Consider the following 18,261-nt stretch of genomic DNA (forward strand, 5'->3'; position numbering starts at 1 on the left):
CAGACCACAAAACAGATACTTGTTTACAGCCTGAGAGCTGAGACAAGAGGGCAGAGGCCGCCTCGTTGGACCTCAGCTGGGAACATGCATGTTGGGCAACTCAATGTTCACCACTCGGTGCATGCGCATGTCCACAGATGACTGCGAAAGCACCTCACGTATTGATTTTGGGGGTTGCAGGTAAATTTTAGGAGTAGGGGACTTTGCAAATATGAAATCCATGAATAATGAGACCCCACTGTGTCTTTTTCATTCTGATTATAAAATTACATAATAAACAGAGATATACAATGTATGAAGTCCCCCCCCCATAATCCTAGCTTATAGATAAACACATTTAAAATTGCTAGAGTTCTACAAATTTTTGCTACATATATAATGCACATGTGTATGACTGTGTGTTCATATCTGTGTCTGTGTGTGTTTGGGCCTTCCTTTCTTTTTCCACTCAGCAATATCTCTTGGATCGTTTTTCAAAAAAAAAAAAATTCCCGATGTTATTTTTTTTAGAGTGTGAATGGAAGCAGGTGTCATATACTGCCATCAGGATCTCTAAGGTTTAGACCCCTCAACGGAGATCCAGAAGGAGCAATGGCTTGACAAACTTAAGTATAACCAACAGTTTGCATATAGTACTATGCATCTTAACTGTGTTAAAAACAAAATTCAACTGAGTAAATGTGAACATCTAATTGGCTTTAGTAAACAATTCATGAGTAGGGCAGCATCCCATCTGGCAACTAGAAGGGAGCTCCAAGGAGCTGTACAAAACGGGAGGGTTGTATAGAAAGAAGGGAGGGGAAAGGGGATTTCTTTCAATTAGTGAAAGAAAAAGGGTTATTTTGGGGGCTTGGACATCTTTTCTTTGGGGGAAAAGAAAGGAAAGGGTTTTTATGATATCAATTGCCTCTTCTTTCTCAGGGGGATGGAGAGGACTATGTGACAGATTACCTTACTGGTGCTTGACCAGAAAATTCCAGAATGATTGAATTCTGTATAATAAAAGCCCAGCAACCGAACGGCGGAACGACCAGAATGACCAGAATGACCAGGACCCCTTGCCCCGGCCAGCCCCGCCCCCGAGGGGGCCTCCCCCACCCTGATCGGGGGCAGAGCTGGCTGGCAAACTGCCCACAGCCCCTCGCCCTGGCTGGCCCTGCCCCGATCGGCCCCCATAGGGGCGGGCCGACTGGACCCCACCAGTGCACGAATTCATGCACCGGGCCTCTAGTAAGATTATAAAAGTTAATGAATCACTGCTGCATAAGCAACCAACTTGTTTCTGGCAATGACAGAGATCAGGTATGAGATTTGGTATCACCAGCTTTTAGCACAGGTGACACCATTTTGGGCCTGTTGTTTTTTTCTTTAACAACTGAGATGATGTAAGGTCAGAAGAAGAACAGCTCAAAGGGTGAAAAGGCTAAAAGCTGGAAAGTATTGTGAAAGGTCAGAGAGGCTGTAAGTTTCAGCCAGAGGGAACCACTTTCCATACACTTTGGAAGAGATTGGCGCTAGATATTAAGAGGAACTTGGCTACTGAAAGTAGCTATTTAGACCATAGCATTAAATAGTACCAGAGTCTCTTCTCAAAACAGATATAGAATAGCACTGGGAATGTTAAGCTGATGCAACAAAGACTCCAAATACAACGGCTTAGAGAAAATGGAAATTTATTTCTCACACTCTAGCTAGTCCACATTGGTAGGTGGCTCCACTCCATATGGTCATTCAGGAACCCAGGTTCCTTCTGTCAGACCCTTTGAAGTAATCCTGAAGCTGAGTCCCTGGCACATCTGTGTTCCAACTCAATGGAACATGGAAGAGCAAAAGCCTAGTGCCTTAAGGGCTATTTCATTTACATCTTACTGAAAAGGACTTAGTCAGGAAGCCACACTCAGAGCAGCTGGAAAGTGTGGGGTCTCTAGCTGACCAGATATGTTTCCAGCTATTTTGTTGCTATAGAAGAGGAGTATGGATTACATGTTGAATAAATGAAGCCTTTTTTATTTTACTTCAAATAATTCAATGATTTAGACCAGGCCCTCCTTACCAAAAAAAAAATTTTTTTTTAATGGGAGTGCATATCAGCATATCATTTGTGATTCCTTTGGTTGTCAAGTGACAGCACAGGCTATTAAACTTGCTTAAGCAATAAGATGGGCCATCTCCCAGTCGAGGCTCTGTCTCAGAGAGCCAGCTCCTCTGCTCTAGCACCTTCTTGGATTCAGTCGGGTGTGGGCCGCATCCTCAGACTGGGACCAAGATGGCTGCGGCAATCCAAGCATCACCGCCAACTACATCCACACCCAGCGAGGAGGGTAGACTGATCTTTAAAGTGAAGAGATCCTTGCCGGAAGCTCCCTCCCTACCATAGGCTTCCCCTCTGGTGTTTTTCAGGCCAGACCTGCCTCATGTGTCCAAGTCCAAGACATCACTGGCAAGAGTCGTGTAACCACGGCAATGGACTTGGACCAACGGGGGCTCACTTCTTTGGTCACATGAGGAAGGGAACCACCTGAATAAAATCAGGGCTCTGACTGCCAGGAAAAGTTAAGGAATCACTGCTGCACGAGCAGCCAACTTGTTCCTGGCAATGACGGACACATGGGACCAGGTGATGGTGTGATGGGAGGACACATGAACAGCAGAGGAGTAAACGTCAAGTTGTTTCTTAAAGTATACCTCAGTAAAGTGTAATTCCAGTGAAGACACTGCTGGAGGAGTCAGAAGCCGGGGAGCTACCCTCAACGCCTCCTTCTTTCTCACCCCCGCATCCAATCTCTTACAAATTTCAGTGTCTATGCTTTCAGTACCCCAGCTTTCTCTCCTTACCCACTGCATGGCCCCCGTGCAGGTCTCATGTCCTGCAGGCATGATGACAACAGTGACCTAACTGGTACCCAGGCTCTCTTCCTGAAATCCACATCTTTGCTACTGTTATTCAGCTACACACCTTCACCGTGTACAGAGCACTGCATATATGCAGACAATCAGAAAGGGTCTCTGCCTTCACTTTGCTGATCGTATAATGAGCATCTCCTGGACGTTCTGAAACCCATGTCGGACCCGGTCATTTCCCTGCTCAAAAACCCCATGCCTTCAGGAAATCCTTTACCCTGACCCTCAACATCCTTCACCTCCCCCAAGCCCCTCCCCCCAATAGTACAGAACTACTTGCACTTCCCCCCATGTGCCCTCCCCTTGCACACCGCTATGCTTCTGCACATGCTGTCCCTTCCACTAGAATCCCCTCTCCATCTGGCGTACAAGACAAGGTCTCCTATTACTCTTTCTGCTGCTCCACCTCCACCTCCACCCTCACCCCCACCCCCACCCCCGATATTTACACAAACATGGCCCTCCAAAAATGTTTGCTGAGTGGAGGCAACAACTCCTTGGGTCAGATGTTAGCCAGGGCCGGAGCTTTCCAAACTTCTTGCCAACGCATTTCTTAAGAAAAGGAAAAAGAAAAGGAAATGGGACCCCAGGACTTGGGGATGTGAGGGTCTTGAACTGCTCTAGGCCAGCAGGGTATTCCTCGAGTTTGAGCTTTATATGTTATACAAAGTTGTAATCTACGCAGATAACATACATATTATTTCTCCCAAGTCTTTAAGTTGATGACCAAAAAGATGTTCCTCTTTTATTCGTTAGGCTCTCACATTAGCTGTCCTCGCACCGCAGGGACCCTAAGCAAGACCTGGGTGTTGTTCCAAGTGCAAACCCTGAAGAACAGCTGGGTTCAGGGGTGGTAGAATGGTGGGGGCAGGGAGGGGGTCTGCGGGCTGCAGGCTGGGCCCCGCCCCTTCTCTCCCCCGCCCGCCGCGAGGGAGGAGTCACTCGGGTCCCGCCCGCGGGGGCGGGGAGGGAGTCTCGGCTGCCGGCCGCTCCGGCTCGGCTGGTTCCGGGTTGAGAGGCTGCGCTGGGACCAGAGCAGTGGCCGCGGAGCCGGCGGGGGTAAGGATCCGCGCTGGGTCGGGTCTGGGGGCCGGGATAGGGCTGATGAACGTGCTCGCACCGCTCCTTTCCTCCGCCAGGCACAGCCGTGGTGCGGCTCCGTTTGGCTTTTCCCTCCCCCAGATTTCCCTATCCCCAGCTTCTCCCCCTCCCCCATCGCACCCATCCCGGGATTTCAGCCCCCCAAGGCCTCCGTCCCCCTCCCGGGTGCCCTTCTCCCAGCGCCCATTCCTTCGGACTGCCCCTCCCCCTAGAACCTTCTGGCCCGGAGTCCCTTCCCTCCGACGCCCACGGCGCACTCCCTCCAGCACCCATCGCTCCAGGTCACCCACTGCCTCGAGACCACCTTCCTAAACTGCATCTCGGGTCGTCTCTGCTCCGCACCCCTTCCTCGCACTGCCTGTCTCCTGGACCGTAGCGCCCACTCCTTCCCCTCCCGGCCCGCTCCCCGCACCCATCCTTCGGTGCTGCTCCCCTCAACGCCGCGCTCTCTCAGCAGCCCCCCTGCAGCTCAGCCCCCGTCTCCGCCGCCCCTGGCGCCATGGCGTGCAGCCTCAAGGACGAGCTGCTCTGCTCCATCTGTCTGAGCATCTACCAGGACCCGGTGAGCCTGGGCTGCGAGCACTACTTCTGCCGCCGCTGCATCACGGAGCACTGGGTGAGGCAGGAGGCGCAGGGCGCCCGCGACTGCCCCGAGTGCCGGCGGACGTTCGCCGAGCCCGCGTTCGCGCCCAGCCTCAAGCTGGCCAACATCGTGGAGCGCTACAGCGCCTTCCCGCTGGACGCCATCCTCAATGCGCGCCGCGCCGCGCGCCCCTGCCAGGCGCACGACAAGGTCAAGCTCTTCTGCCTCACGGACCGCACGCTGCTGTGCTTCTTCTGCGACGAGCCCGCGCTGCACGAGCAGCACCAGGTCACCGGCATCGACGATGCCTTCGAGGAGTTGCAGGTGAGCAGCCCGGCGGGCCTCGGGCGGGGGACTGGGCAGGCCCGGAGGCAGGGCCAGGGCTGGACCGTGGGCGGGGCCAAGTCAGGATTGCCACGGGGCGGGGCCGCCGGCAGGGTCATGGCCCTATCAGAATTAGTGTGGGGGCGGGGGCGGGGCGGGGCTGCGGTGAGGGGCGGGGTCTGAGATAGATTGAAGTTGGGTAAGTCCAGGGTTGCGGAGAGGGCACCAGTGGAGTCAGGGAGGGACAAATGGGGATGGGCTGAGTCAAAGCTGGGTTAGGTTAGGGCCACTGTCAGTTGTCATGGGGCCAGCTGGAGATGGGCCCACATAGAATGGCTCAGGACAGAGTTGGGGACAGACACAGATTGGAATGGGGATGCAGTCAGGGCTAGACGGGGTGGAACCCTCTCCAAGGATGGGTCAAGGCTACATGGAGTAGCTGAGCAGCAGGTGTGGGGCCCATCGTGTGTGTATCAGGATGACGGGGCAGTACCCGGACTGGGCAGGTAGGGATTAAACCCGGACTGGGCAGGTAGGGATTAAATCCAAGAGAGGGTGCAAGTTAGGGTCCACAAACTGCTGAGAATGGGTTTGGGTGCCAAGGGCTAGGCTGAGGTGTGTAAGGGGTTAAGGCTGGGATCCAGTTGAGATACTGTAAGAACCATTTGGGGTTTAAACCAGAGTAGAGCCTCACTCTGGTTGAGAGTGAGGACAGGACTCAAGGGAAGGCTCAAGACTCGGAGAGTGAGGCCGTGAGGTAGGTGAGATTTGAGAAGGCAGGGTGTGGACCTGTAGGAGCCTCCAGGGGCTTTTGATGACCTCCTTGGCTCTGTCACCCACATCAGGACCTTTACGGACTAAATGAAACAGCACATGCTTGGTAACCTGAGCATAGTCTGCCTAAGACTGTAAATGGTCTCCCTTAAACCTTCCCGTCTTCACTAGCCAACTCCTCAGTTCTCAAGGCCCTGCTCAAACATTCTCTCTTTGTAAGCCTTCCCCAAGTTCCACTGCCCCCCCCCCCAAAAGAGGAAAAAAATAGCATTAGAGCTGCATTTCCCCTGATGTTCTCTGTTAATAACTATGATGTTTTAAAAAGTGTTCCAGATTATCTATATTTGGGAAATATAGCATATTCTCTATACACCCCTTAGAGAAGTCTCGGTGTACATTTGCATATTAAAGGATTGGGCAATAGCAAAGAAACTCATTTTACTGTATTTAATAAAAAGGTTCCAAGCGTATTGAAGCCTGGAATCTCTTTCTCAAGCTAAACCATTTAAATCCAGCAGCCTCACACCTCTGGCCTTGGCATACCATCTAGCACACAGTTCCCCAAGGGCAGGGACAGTCTCTTATTCATCATATCTGTGGCCCCAAAGCCTGGCACAGAGCCTGGCCGACGGTACATATCAGTAAAGGTTGAATGAATGAATGACCAACCTTGACCAGAACTGGCCCAGACTCTGGAGCCTTCGGAAGCAGAAGAGTTTCAACTCAAACATTTTATGAAAATGCAGTGGGCCAACTTGGGGGAGTGAGCTCTCTGGCCTTCAAGAGGCTTATGCAGGAGATAAAGAACGACTTTGTCCCATATTTTAGGAGGTTCCTCCAACCCGTGTACATGAGTCCCTACAAGTCAGCCTGTACTTGCAGATGCTCATGGAGATGTGCGTTGGTCCCAGAAGAAATGGCCTGTGTTCCCCATTCTCCATTCCCCGTCCCTTTCATCCCAAAACCATGACTGACTTCCTTCCAGTCTGGCTCTTTGAGGATGGAGAGCAAGGGTGGGGGGCTCTGGGAGCTTGCACAGGCTAGTATTGGCCCTTGACCTCCAGAGTTCCTTGTCCCAAGCACTGGTGGCCCCATCTCCTCGTCTGTGAAGAGGAAAGAATCTTTGACAGGACTAGGTGCAGGTTGTAGGAGTTTGAAGGGATTTTGTCTGAAACCATCTGTCCAGCCTCTTTATTACATAAGTGTGGAGACTGAGGTCCAGACAGGAGATGTGACTTACCCAAAAACACACTGCCAGACAAGGAGAGATCGATCCCGGCTAGAAAGCACAGCCTGACCCGGGCCAGATCCCTCCGCTGCCCTTCCTCCCTCCTCTTCCTGTCTGACTTTCTAGCCGGAGAGGCCTCTGCCCACTGACCCGTGGTTCCTTTTTCAGTAAACTAGAAAAATCAGAATTACTGTGTTTGGGTTTTTTGTGGTCCATTCTGTGTCCTGGGGAATATAGGAGAAATTGAATATATATTTTCTCCAAATGTTATTGAAACACTTTTCATTCTTGGATAACAAGACAAACAGGACTGCCACTCACTTACCTTCTAGTGTACCGCCCCGCGACAGCACTGGCGTCCCAAACCTTCCTTCAGCGCTGTCTGTGTAACTCAGCCACGTCGCTGCATGTAAGCCTTGCTGCTCCCATCTGTTAACTGGGGTCAGGATGAGTCTTTCCTACTAGGATTTGAATGAGGCTGACCTGTGATGAACCTGCTAGAGACGCCTGGCACGTGGTGGGCCTTGGTCTACACGCACTCCCATTCCTTCTCCTTCTACCTGTGAGAACTCGTATGTCCAGCTGGGGAAATGCCCAGCCCTGCCTCTCTTACCCCAGGAGGCCTGGCTTTGGTGCCTAGTTGGGCTTGGCAAGAAGGTAGCAGAGAAACATGCCTCCCCATTAGAGAGGCAAGCTCCTGGGTAAGGTTCAAGCCACTCCAACCCCTACCTGCATCTCTCTCCTTATGAGCCCTGGGTCAGGCTGAGCTGTCCCCCACACCCCTCCTTTCCCGGCTGCAGGCTTCCGGAGCCTGGGATTGGGCCCCTCTCCTCAAGATAACAGACTTAGCTGGCAGGGCCTTGGAGATTGGCTGGTGCAACCTTCACTTGACAGATGGGGAATGGCAGGAGGGGAGGCGCCTTGCCCAAGGCCTCAAAGCCAGAGGAGGCTGGGCGTAGGCTCAGCTGGAGACCCCCACACCCCGCCTAGCAGTTGGTCTGAAGCTTTTACATTTATTAGACACCCTGGAGGCAGCAGAGCAGAAAGGTTAAGAGGTCTGGCTTTGTATTCAGGCAGCTCCAACCCAGCGCTTACCATTTTCGGGTTGTGTGACCTTAAGAAAGTTACGTATCATCTCTGCGCCTCACATTCCTCATTGACAGCGTGGAGTAATGGGGTTGGATTAAATTTGATGACATTTGCAAGAACTTAATACTGCACTTGGCACATTGTGAGCACTTAATAAATAATAGCAGCGCCAGGATATTACATCATACTCTGCACTATTGATATTTAGGGCCAGGTAAGTCTTTGTTGTACAAGGCAATCCTGTGCATTATATGTGTCGCAGCATCCCCGGCCTCTCTCTAGATCAGTCGTTCTCAACCTTCCTAATGCCGCGACCCTTTCATACAGTTCCTCATGTTGTGGTGACCCCCAATTTCATTGTTACAAATTGAACATAATTAAAGCAGAGTCATTAATCACAAAAACAATATGTCATTATATATGTGTTTTCCGATGGTCTTAGGCGACCCCTGTGAAAGGGTCGTTTGACCCCCAAAAGGCTTGCGACCCACAGGTTGAGAACCGCTGCTCTAGATGCTAGTAGCGCCCTTCCCCCAAAGTTGTGACAACCAAAAATGTCTCCATACTTTATCCCATGTCCCCTGGGGTCAAAATCAGCCCTGGTTGAGAACCCAGGCCTGAAGAAGTCCTACTCAGCTCTCCAGGCTCAGCTCAAATATCACCTGCCCCGTGAAGCTTTCCCTGACCTGCCGAGTGGAATTGCTTTGACTCTCCAGGTTCCACTGCTGGGCTCAGATCCTGGCATCGTCACTGAGAAGCTGTGTGTCCTTGGTCAGGTCACGTGGCCTGCTCATCTATGACATGGGTGAAAGGTGCTGTGTCAAAAGTGCCTGATACTGTGCCTGGCACAGAGTAGCACACAACAGTTTTGAAATACCTTTTGATTCTTTTTCTGATTATAGAATTAGCATAATAAACAGAGCTATATAATGTAAAAGTTAAAGTCTCCCAGTAGTCCCACCCCACAGAGAAACCTGTTAAGCACATGAGTGTGTGTGTGTACATCTCCCCACCCCCCACCCTTTTTTTTTCACTGCTGAGCACTAGATCTTGGCGCAAAGGGGAGGGAGGAGCCCATCTCAGCAGGGTTTGGGACTTCTCCGCTAGTATTTCCTGAGCTCTAGCCTAACGCCTGGGGCTGTACTAAGCGCTTTTCTGGTATTACCTCATTTAATCTTCCTAACACCCTGTCCAGTGGGTTCTGTAATTTGTTCCTTTTGCAGATAAGGAAACAGAGACTCAGGAATGCAGTGACTTGTTCAGTCAGCCCGCAAGTAAACAGCAGGGGCAGGATTTGAAGCCAGTCTGACGGGGCCGCTCACAGCCTCCGAGCTGCTTCTGAGAGCCGGGGAGTTGTCTTTCCACCTCCCCACCCGGGTCCTGCCTATCTTGGTATTACAAGTACTCAGCCCCGGGTCAGGCTAAGGACACAGGCCACCTGTACCAGCTGATGCACCGAGGGCAGGTGGCTGGATGGCATCTGGGTCAGGCATGGTATTCGGCCCTCTGGCCATCTCAGCTTCCTAACCTAAGAAGGGATCTGATTCAGTCTCAAACACCCCCTCCAGGCCTCATGTGACCATTGGAGCCTTTCCCAAGGCCTCCTTCATACCAAGGGAGACAGCGGTGGATCAGCCTTGGATGGGAGCCTTGAAAAACTGTGGTGATCCAGAGATGCCCAGGCAGCCGCACAGGGAAAGAGCAGGGTTGGGGGGGCTGGGTTCCAATCCTGCTTCCTCCACCTGAATTGGAGGTACTGCTTCTCTGCACCCTTCCCAATCTGGGAAATGGAAGTAGGAACGAGACTGTCCACTTCGTGTGTAAAGAGGGAGAGAGTTGCTTCCTATCCCAAAAAAATGACAGATATGAAGGACAGGGAGGCAGCCAGGTTGTCTGTGTCCCAGGAGAGGGCAGGATTGATGTGCAAACAGCAGCCTCCGTGGGGGCGAGGCTGGCAGTGAGTCAAACCCGGGGCTAGCTGTTGGCCTCTCCACTTCCCTCCTCACGGGTGTCTTTGGGCAGCCTGCTCATCCAGGGCACCTTGGCTAAGCACAGGCTACAGTATAGAAACTTGGAGTTGACGTTTATTTTACATAGAGAAAAGGGTCTGGTGGAGAGTGACAACAACCGAAATAATAACAACTCTAAAAACACAACCACCACCACTGGCTGAAGAAGTTTCTTAGGCACTTGCTCTTTGCCAGGTGCTGTTACGGGCATTGAATCCTCCCAACGGCCCTTTATTCTTTCCCTGCTCCCCCAGTGGGACTCCGCACCACCGCACCGATGGAGACCCTGAGGCTGAGAGGCCCCATAACTTGCCCAAGATCACACTGCAAGTGGGAGGCAGAGAGGGATTCAGACTGGGGTCTGTCCAGCTCAGAACTCAGCCTCCCCACCAAGATTCTAACTGCCTTGGGGAGCACCTGAATGGGGAGGGAGCTCAGAGGCCATCCAGTTCCACCCTCTCCCCGCTTTCCAGATGGAGAAATGGACTTGCCCAAGGTTAGACCAGAACTCAGCTCTGTGGACTCTCATCCAGGGGAGTTTTTACAGCGTCCTTCACCTCCGGGACCTTGAGGTCTGCTTGGACACTGGAGGTGGGGGTGGGGGACTTGGAGGTGGGTTCCCATTGGGTTCAGAGATTCATTAAGTCATTTCCTCAGTTGACACTCCAGCCCAAGGCCTGTGTGGGGCCCAGGAGAGAATGCATGAGCCCTGGCCCTGCCGTGGTTCTCAGGGGCCCTGAGAGGTGGGCCCTAAGAAAGCAAAATGCAGGCGGGATTGGGACCCGGGCTTTTCGGGCGCCAGAGCCCACATTGTCTCCACTGGGCTGCACTGATCAGTGAGGGGGCTGAGAGGGTCCCTGAAGTCAAGGAGAGATGGTTTCCTGAGGCAGCTTTGTCCCCTGGGCTGGGAGAGGGGTGGCCGCTCAGGAGGAGGGTCTGGCCTCGAGGACATGTGAGCCCTGACTCTCTGTCCCCAGCTGCTGTCCCATCCTAGTCTCTCCAAACCTACGGAAGCCCCAGAGCCTCTCGCCCGACGTATTTGCATAGTTGTGCACGCCATGTACCAGCCCTGACTGACCCCTCACCACTGCAGGAGGAAGGGGTGCCGAGCTGTGGCTCTGCCCACGGCGGGTGCATCCTCCGGTCCCCTCCTCCTGCCCTGCCCCAGCTCCCACAGACCCCTGCAGAGTCCAGCTCCCCCTTCAAGCCTTCTCCACCGGCACCCTCACTGAGCTAGCCCCATGGCCTTTCCAGCGTGTGACTCCACCCCCTGCCACATACTTGGCTCCAGCCATCCCCTGCTGCCCCCCACTTCCTGCCCAGCCAGGTGTGCCCCTGCCTGACTAGTTCTCTCCGTGGGAATGTTTGAAGGAACCCTGCCCGTCTGTCCATCAGAAATAAACTCTCTCCTGGACCCGGTCTGAGTCCCTATTGCACCTGTGATTGTGATTATTATGACGATAATGACAACAGCTAAGAATGACAGGTCGTGAATGAGGTCATCTAATCCTGAACACCACGGCGCCTGTGCTGTTCGCTGCACTTTACAGATTGGGAAACTGAGAGGGACGGTGTCACAAACACAGTCGGTGGCAGCCAGCTGCATTGGCTCCTAGGTGGTCCCTCCATGTTTATTCTGTTCTCCCTTGTTAGTTTCTGCCTCTCCAACTGACTGCAGGCTCCTCGAGAGCAAGGACTGTGTCTATACCCCGAGTGACTGGCCCAAAGCCTGACCATGGTGACCAGACATGACGGCTACGTTGAACTGAGTGGGAGACAGCAGCCGAGGGTGTCCAGCATGGACTTGGAGTTACTCAGAGCCCCTCCTGAGCTGTGTGACTTCAGGCCAGCTGCCTGACCTCTCTGAGCCTCCATTTCCCCCTCTATGAGATGGAGGTGACAAGGCACTAACCTCATGAGCTTGTTGTGAGAGTCAGGTGACATGACGCCTATGAAATTCAAACCCAAATCACGCCACCTCCAGCTCCTCTGGTCCTGAGCCCTGGCACTGCCACTGTCCTTCCTCCCAGTGAGCCCTATCACTTAGCTTATCAGTAGCTTCATGTTTCCTGTCTGACCTCTGCTGGGGATCCGGTTGGTTCTCCTATGTCAATCGTGTGGCTGTGGGCCACTCAGTCCCTTTTCTTGGACCTTAAAGTCCAGGGGGTTGGACCAAATGGTCCCTGGGACCTCTTCCCGCTCTGGCTTCCGGAGGAGGCAGGGAGGGACCTGGACACAGCAGGGGGTGAGGACTTGGAGAAGTGGCCCAGAAGCCTCACATGGGACATGGTGACCACTCCGGCCCCTGAGCACTCTGTATGCCAAGCTCTGCCCTGTGTCTGTGTCCTCACAGCAGTACAAATTCTGTACATTTCCCTTATTTAACCCTCTATAATATTTTAACTAGAAAGTGAATTAATGAAACACAGTTGGATAAACATATTGCTTCATATTTTAAAGAAACAACAAAAACACATGCCTGCCTTGTGATTTCCTATGAGGCTAAACACTTCTTACCCAACCCTAGAAGGTATTATTCTCCCCATTTCATAGATGAGGGACTGGGGCACACAGTTAGTGTGTGGCAGAGCCAGCATCCTACCAGGCCTGGAAGGAGGCAGGTGGGAAGTGGCGGGGGGAGGAAGGGGGGTGCGCAGTCGCCAGAGCTCTCCCCTCCCACCCTTTCAGAGGTCTGACCTGCCCAGCCTCTTCCCAGGGCAGATTCATACCTGTCACTCTGCCTGGCCCTGTCCTAGGTACTGAGAATGTGAACATCTGTCAGACACAGTCCCTCCCTTGAGAGCCCACAATCTTGTAGGGGAGATTGACAGGTAACTATTTTTTAAAATCCTCACCTGAGGCTATTTTTCCATTTATTTTTAGAGAGAGTGGAAGGGAGGAAGGAAGGGAAGGAGAGAGAGAGAGAGAGAAACATCCATGTCTGTGTTCCTACCTTCCTCCCAACTCATCGGCACCCCTCCTGAGGCATCATGGATTGAAACTGGCCCCTGGTCGCACTCCCTGTGGGGCCCAAGAAGGCCTCAGCACGTGTTCGTGGAGGGGAGGAATGAGAGTTCCATTGCTCCCGGGGTCCAAGAGGAAGGGGCAGGCCGGCTGTCCCTGTTCCAGCCCCGAAAGCAGGAAGGAAGTTGTCCGAGTCCCTCGGGTGCCCTGAGCAATGTGCAGAACATACCTCCAGGGCAGTTTTCTCAGAAACTCTAAAGAGCTGCCTGGGTGGCTGGGACATTGGTGGGCCCACGGGGACCACCAAGGGGGAGGCTTGTAGCTCTTGGCCCACCTCCTCAGACATCTGTGTGTCTGCCAGACCCTGTCCCGAGTTGGACAGACCCAAGGCGGGTAGGGAGAGCCTGAAGAGCCGACGGGCAGGGTTCCTTCAAGTCTCCAGGGTGGGGCCCAAGCATCTCCACGGAGAGAACTAGTCCATCTGCTCCAACGACTCTCGCACAGGAATCCTTTAGGGATGACTTTCGGCTGTTAGTGATACAGTCCCGACTAAAGGAGTTGAAATAGTGAAGGAGGTTATTCTGCTCCACGGAGAAGCAGGGAGGAGGCCTTGCAGAATCAACGCCTGGAAGTAGTGAGAGTGAAGATGTATACAACGTGTCCCGAAGCTGACTGTGCAAACCTTCGCAGCCCTGTGTCCTCTGACCTCACATTGATAGCTTGAAACCGGCTTTGGTGGGAGTGTTCACATCACAGAAGCTGGCCAGCTCTGTACATTGGGGCTTTTTATTTCCAGAGGGAGCTGAAGGAGCAGCTTCAGGCCCTTCAGGACAGCGAGCGGGAGCACACGGAGGCGCTGCAGCTGCTCAAGCGACAGCTGGCGGAGACCAAGGTGAGCCGGGCCTGGCCCAGGAGGTGACTGGCCGGGAGGGGCGGGGCCTCGGGGAGTGAGGGGCGGAGACTCGGCCCTGCTCTGGGGGCGGGGCTTCGAGGGGCCGAACTCCACGTGGAGGGGCGGGGCTGTGGAGGGGGAGCGGAGATTGAGGCTTCAGCAAAGGTAAATGGGGTGGGACTTAGTGCAGGGTAACTGAGAGCTAGGATTTGGGTTAGTGCTTGGATTAAGGGTGGATCCCTTTCTCCCTTCCTGGTTTGGGTGGAAGTTGAGATGGGACCAGAGCAGCGGTTCTCAACCTGTGGGTCGCGACTCCTTTGGGGGTCGAACGACCCTTTCACAGGGGTCGCCTAGACCATCGGAAAACACATATTGAATATATAATTACATATTGTTTTTGTGATTCATCACTATGCTTTAATTATGTTCAATTTGTAACAATGAAAATACATCCTGCATATCAGATATTCACATTACGATTCATAACAGTAGCAACATTACAGTTATGAAGTAGCAACGAAATAATTTTATGGTTGGGGGTCACCACAACATGAGGAACTGTATTAAAGGGTCGCCGCATTAGAAAGTTTGAGAACCACTGGACCAGAGACCCCCCCCCCAACTGCCCCCTCCGCGGCTCCCTGCAGGGGTCTTTTCCCCCTACGTGTTAACCACGCCTATTGACGGAGGAGCCAGCCCTGAGCATCCTTCTTGAAGCGCTCCTGGTGATTTGTGGGCCAGCCCTGATATCATCTCCCCTCTCACTTAGGCCTGCGATCATGGACTGAAAAATAGGGCCAAACCCTCCTGTCTCTGGCCACAGTGATTTAAAAAGAAAAGCCTTTTTCTTGGCCTGAGAGGAGGGCTGTGAGTTCTGAGGCACCACTAACTGCTCGCTGTATGACTTCACTGCCAGCAGCAGCTGGAGCAGAGCCTTAGGAATGCTCTGGGCCTCAGGAGGTCACCCTGGGGGTCACCCTGGGGCCCCGAGAGGCCCTTGGAGATCCCAGATCTGTGCCCCATCTTGGCACCCTGCTGTGGGGTTTCAGACATTTCTTGAGAGAACATTCCAGAGGGCCTCTGGGCAGACCCTCTGCTAGCAACAGATGAGAAACAAGTCACAGAACTCTGGCCTGTTTGCTTCTCACAGCCTCGGTTTCCCCACCTGCCTGGTGATTGTACGCTTCTCAGGAAAAGAGAAGCAAACAGAAGTCTCTACCTGGATGGGGGGGAGGGGGAATATGGTCTGTTCCTTCTCCCCAGCATTCTCTTCTTTTCTCCCCCTCCCCCCATTGTTTTTCTCCACTGACCTCTTCCTCCCCTGATTTCCTGTCCATCTGTCTACCTCTGGGAGGTCCTGGGGGGCCACCTACCCTCCAGTTCCCCCAGCCCTGCTTCCTGTCTGGACTGGGGTGTTTATACAAGAAATGCCTATGGATGCTGTGGAGGTCATATTTCACCTGGTGCCTGACTCGGCTTTCCTGCAGCGCCTGCTTCTCCAGCGGCCCAGCCTGAGGGTCTGTCTGACCTCTCTCCACAGGCCCAGTGTTTTCCTTGGGCGGCCCTGACCGGGTGATGCATTCTTGGCAGAGTGTTTTCCTGAAACGGCCCCAGCTGCTCCAAGCCCCAGTGTGTTCCCAGGGATGTGGTGGGCTGGGGTGGGGGCTGCTTTCCCAGCCACTGCACCAAAGGGATTGGGGGGGAGGCAGGGTTGGATCTGCCACAGAAAGAACTATAGTAACCGGGACACACCCATTAGGCTAAACCTTTCTCCGCTAGAAATTGTTCCTATTTGTTGTCTCACTGAGCCTCAGAATGTCACCTCCATGACAGCAGGACTCTCAGACCTAGCACAGTGCCTCCCATACAGTTAATAATTGTAAAACAAATAAGTGTGTGTCTGGTGGAAATACCTCTTGAGGTATCTCCATTTTATCAGCAAGGAAACTGAGACACAGAGTGGTTGGCAGACTGACCTGAGGCCCCAGAACTAGTAAGTGGCCAATCAGGAGCTCGCTGTCCAGTTACGTCAGAGACTAGTGCATATTCCAGCCTCACGCTGGGGTGTCCTCAGCAAGATCCCCGGCTTTGTGGCCAGCAAGCCAGGTAGGTCAGGAAACATATTTGGGTCTCCTGGGGTGGCTGTCACTCTGATGTTCCACTTCCGACCTGCCTTCTCCTTGCCTCTCCCACTTCCCCTACCCATCCTCCTCTGTCCTGGGGACACTGGGCTCCCACTCTAGAAATAAGAGGGGGTCTGCACCCACCTTTGTAGAGAAATCTTGGGCAAGACCCTTCCCTTCTTCATCTCTGAGGCAGGTCCTGACTGCACCAGCCTTGTGTCAGGCCCTGGGATGGACACGGGGGTTGGAGGGGGAGGAGGAAAGAGGTGAGGAAGACATCATTCCTATGGGGTGAGGGATTGATCTGATAGCTGGGAGCCACATAAAATGTGGGACAGTGTGTTAAAAAGTATTTACAAAATGCTCTGGGAACATTTAACTCACTGCCTGAAAAGTTAAGGAAGGTGTCGCAGAGGAGATAGCTGGGTCTTGTGGGATAAGTAGGAGTTTGCCAGTTGAATAAGCTATCTGTCGGGGTATCCATTCCAGGCAGGTGGAATTGCGGTGCAAAGGCACTAGAAGGTAAGCTGGGATGAACTGAGGACTCTCTATGCCAGGCTAAGGAATTTAGCATTTCACTAGTCCTCAAGGAGCCTAGACAGGTTCTTAAACGCAGGATAGGCGGTGACCCAGTTTACACATGAGAAGGATCACGCTGGCAGCAAGTTTGTTGGCCAAGACACAGAGCTGACTTTGGACCGAGTGAGTTGGAGGGCCTGTGGGATCCTGGGGTGTGTGTGGAGGAGGCAGGTGGGAAAATGAACAGGAGTCATGCAAGGCCACTGATAAGGATGTGGGAGCCGTCTTCAAAGCAGTGAGAGCCAGAAAGGATGGAGAGGATGGAGTATGAGAATGGGGGGAGCTGGCCTGCACACGCCCTAAGGAACATGGGCGGCAGAGAGGGAGCAGCCACAGAGGTGGGAGGCAAACCAGAACTTTCAATCAGTAGAGGGTGGCCAGTGGGCCAAATGCTGCAGCAGCATGGTTGAGGAGGAACTGGAAGGGGTGGCCCTGGAATTTGGGGACCTTTGGGGGCCGTGGCAGATGGTGCAGGAAGGGCAGGCCCCATTTCTCTATCGTGACCTGCCTCTGCAGAAGCCTCTGCCCTCCCTGGGCGGGGGGCTCAGGGAGGCCACAGGCACTCAGCTGTTCGTCCCCAGCCTCCCCTCCACCCCTTTGTCTGCCTGGCGCTCTGGGTGGGCATGCGCAGGGAGGCTGGCCCACTGCCAGCAGCTCTTTCTGCAGCTGAGACAGGGAGGGAACTGGCCCTAATTGAGCCTTTGTGGAGCCTCCCACAGAGCCCTGGGCACTGTACACAGCAGGGTCCCTGACTCTGTGAACTCCCAGCCAGAATCCCACAAAGTAAAATCGCAGAGGCAGGCCCCACACACTGCCGCAGCCTGGCCACACTTCTGTGCCCGGTGTGTGTCATCCTGACTCGCGCTGTTCCCTCTTCCCGTCCTCCTCACCCGCAACTGACATCGGCTCATTCTTCAGGCTGCAGCTCAGAAGCCATCTCTCAATGGAGAACTTCTAGGATGTGTCTGTCAGAACTGATGCCTTTTTAATGACCAGGCTCTTTCTCTGCACCTCGAACAATGTCATGCATTTGGTGAACATCCCCCTCATTCAATCTTCACCATCGCCCTGCAATGTAGTTTACCCTTTTCACAGATAAGAAAGCTAAAGTGCATGGATATCAGGCAACTGAGGTTGCCATACTCAAGACCCAGAGCTAGGATCCTCACCCACACTGTGGGCACAAAAGCCTGTGCCCTACACCACTCAGCCCCCTCAGCCTGAGGGTCTGGCATGCCTGTGGGGGCAGAGAGAACCACCGAAGCCCATGCTTGCCTCCTCTGATAATGGCCTTAACCTCCAGCTCTTATTCCTTGGCCTCAGGGGTGGCAGGACAGGGTGAGTGACCACCAAGGTTTGCCCAGCACATTGCAGTTTATAAAGCTTCTGATATGTCACCTCTTTGTCATTTTGCTTGAGCCCATGGGTGGATTTTTCTCAAAAATAAACACTTCACAGATTGAACTCGACATCTTTTCCTTACCCCTCCCAGGCCCCAGCTTTCTTCCCACCTGTCTCCCAGCTTCTCATCCCTCTGACCCTAAGGCCCAAAATCTGGGTATCACCCTCACACCTTTCTCGCCTACATCCAGGCAGTCAGGCAAAGACGTCTTCGACACCCTAAATGTCTTTTCAGGCCATGGCCCTTTGCTGATCCTCATTGTCTTAACCTGGGACTGGTCTCATTAGTTTCC

General features: G+C 53.3%; 1 protein-coding gene across 2 annotated transcripts in view; it reads left to right on the top strand.

The window, feature by feature from the left end:
• Positions 1 to 3,890: 3,890 nt before the first annotated feature.
• Positions 3,891 to 18,261, top strand: part of TRIM62 (tripartite motif containing 62) — a 25,560-nt gene continuing 11,189 nt past the window's right edge. The window contains exons 1-3 of one of the 2 annotated variants that reach the window (XM_006094204.3): positions 3,891 to 3,960; positions 4,457 to 4,909; positions 13,770 to 13,865. In XM_006094204.3, the coding sequence (XP_006094266.1) occupies positions 4,502 to 4,909; positions 13,770 to 13,865 (504 nt within the window). In that variant the 5' untranslated portion in view covers positions 3,891 to 3,960; positions 4,457 to 4,501. The remainder of the gene's footprint in view (positions 3,961 to 4,456; positions 4,910 to 13,769; positions 13,866 to 18,261) is intronic. The other variant, XM_006094205.3, reaches the window with a different exon arrangement.

The sequence above is a fragment of the Myotis lucifugus genome, unplaced genomic scaffold (genome assembly GCF_000147115.1).
Source record: "Myotis lucifugus unplaced genomic scaffold, Myoluc2.0 scaffold_131, whole genome shotgun sequence".
NCBI lineage: Eukaryota > Metazoa > Chordata > Mammalia > Chiroptera > Vespertilionidae > Myotis > Myotis lucifugus.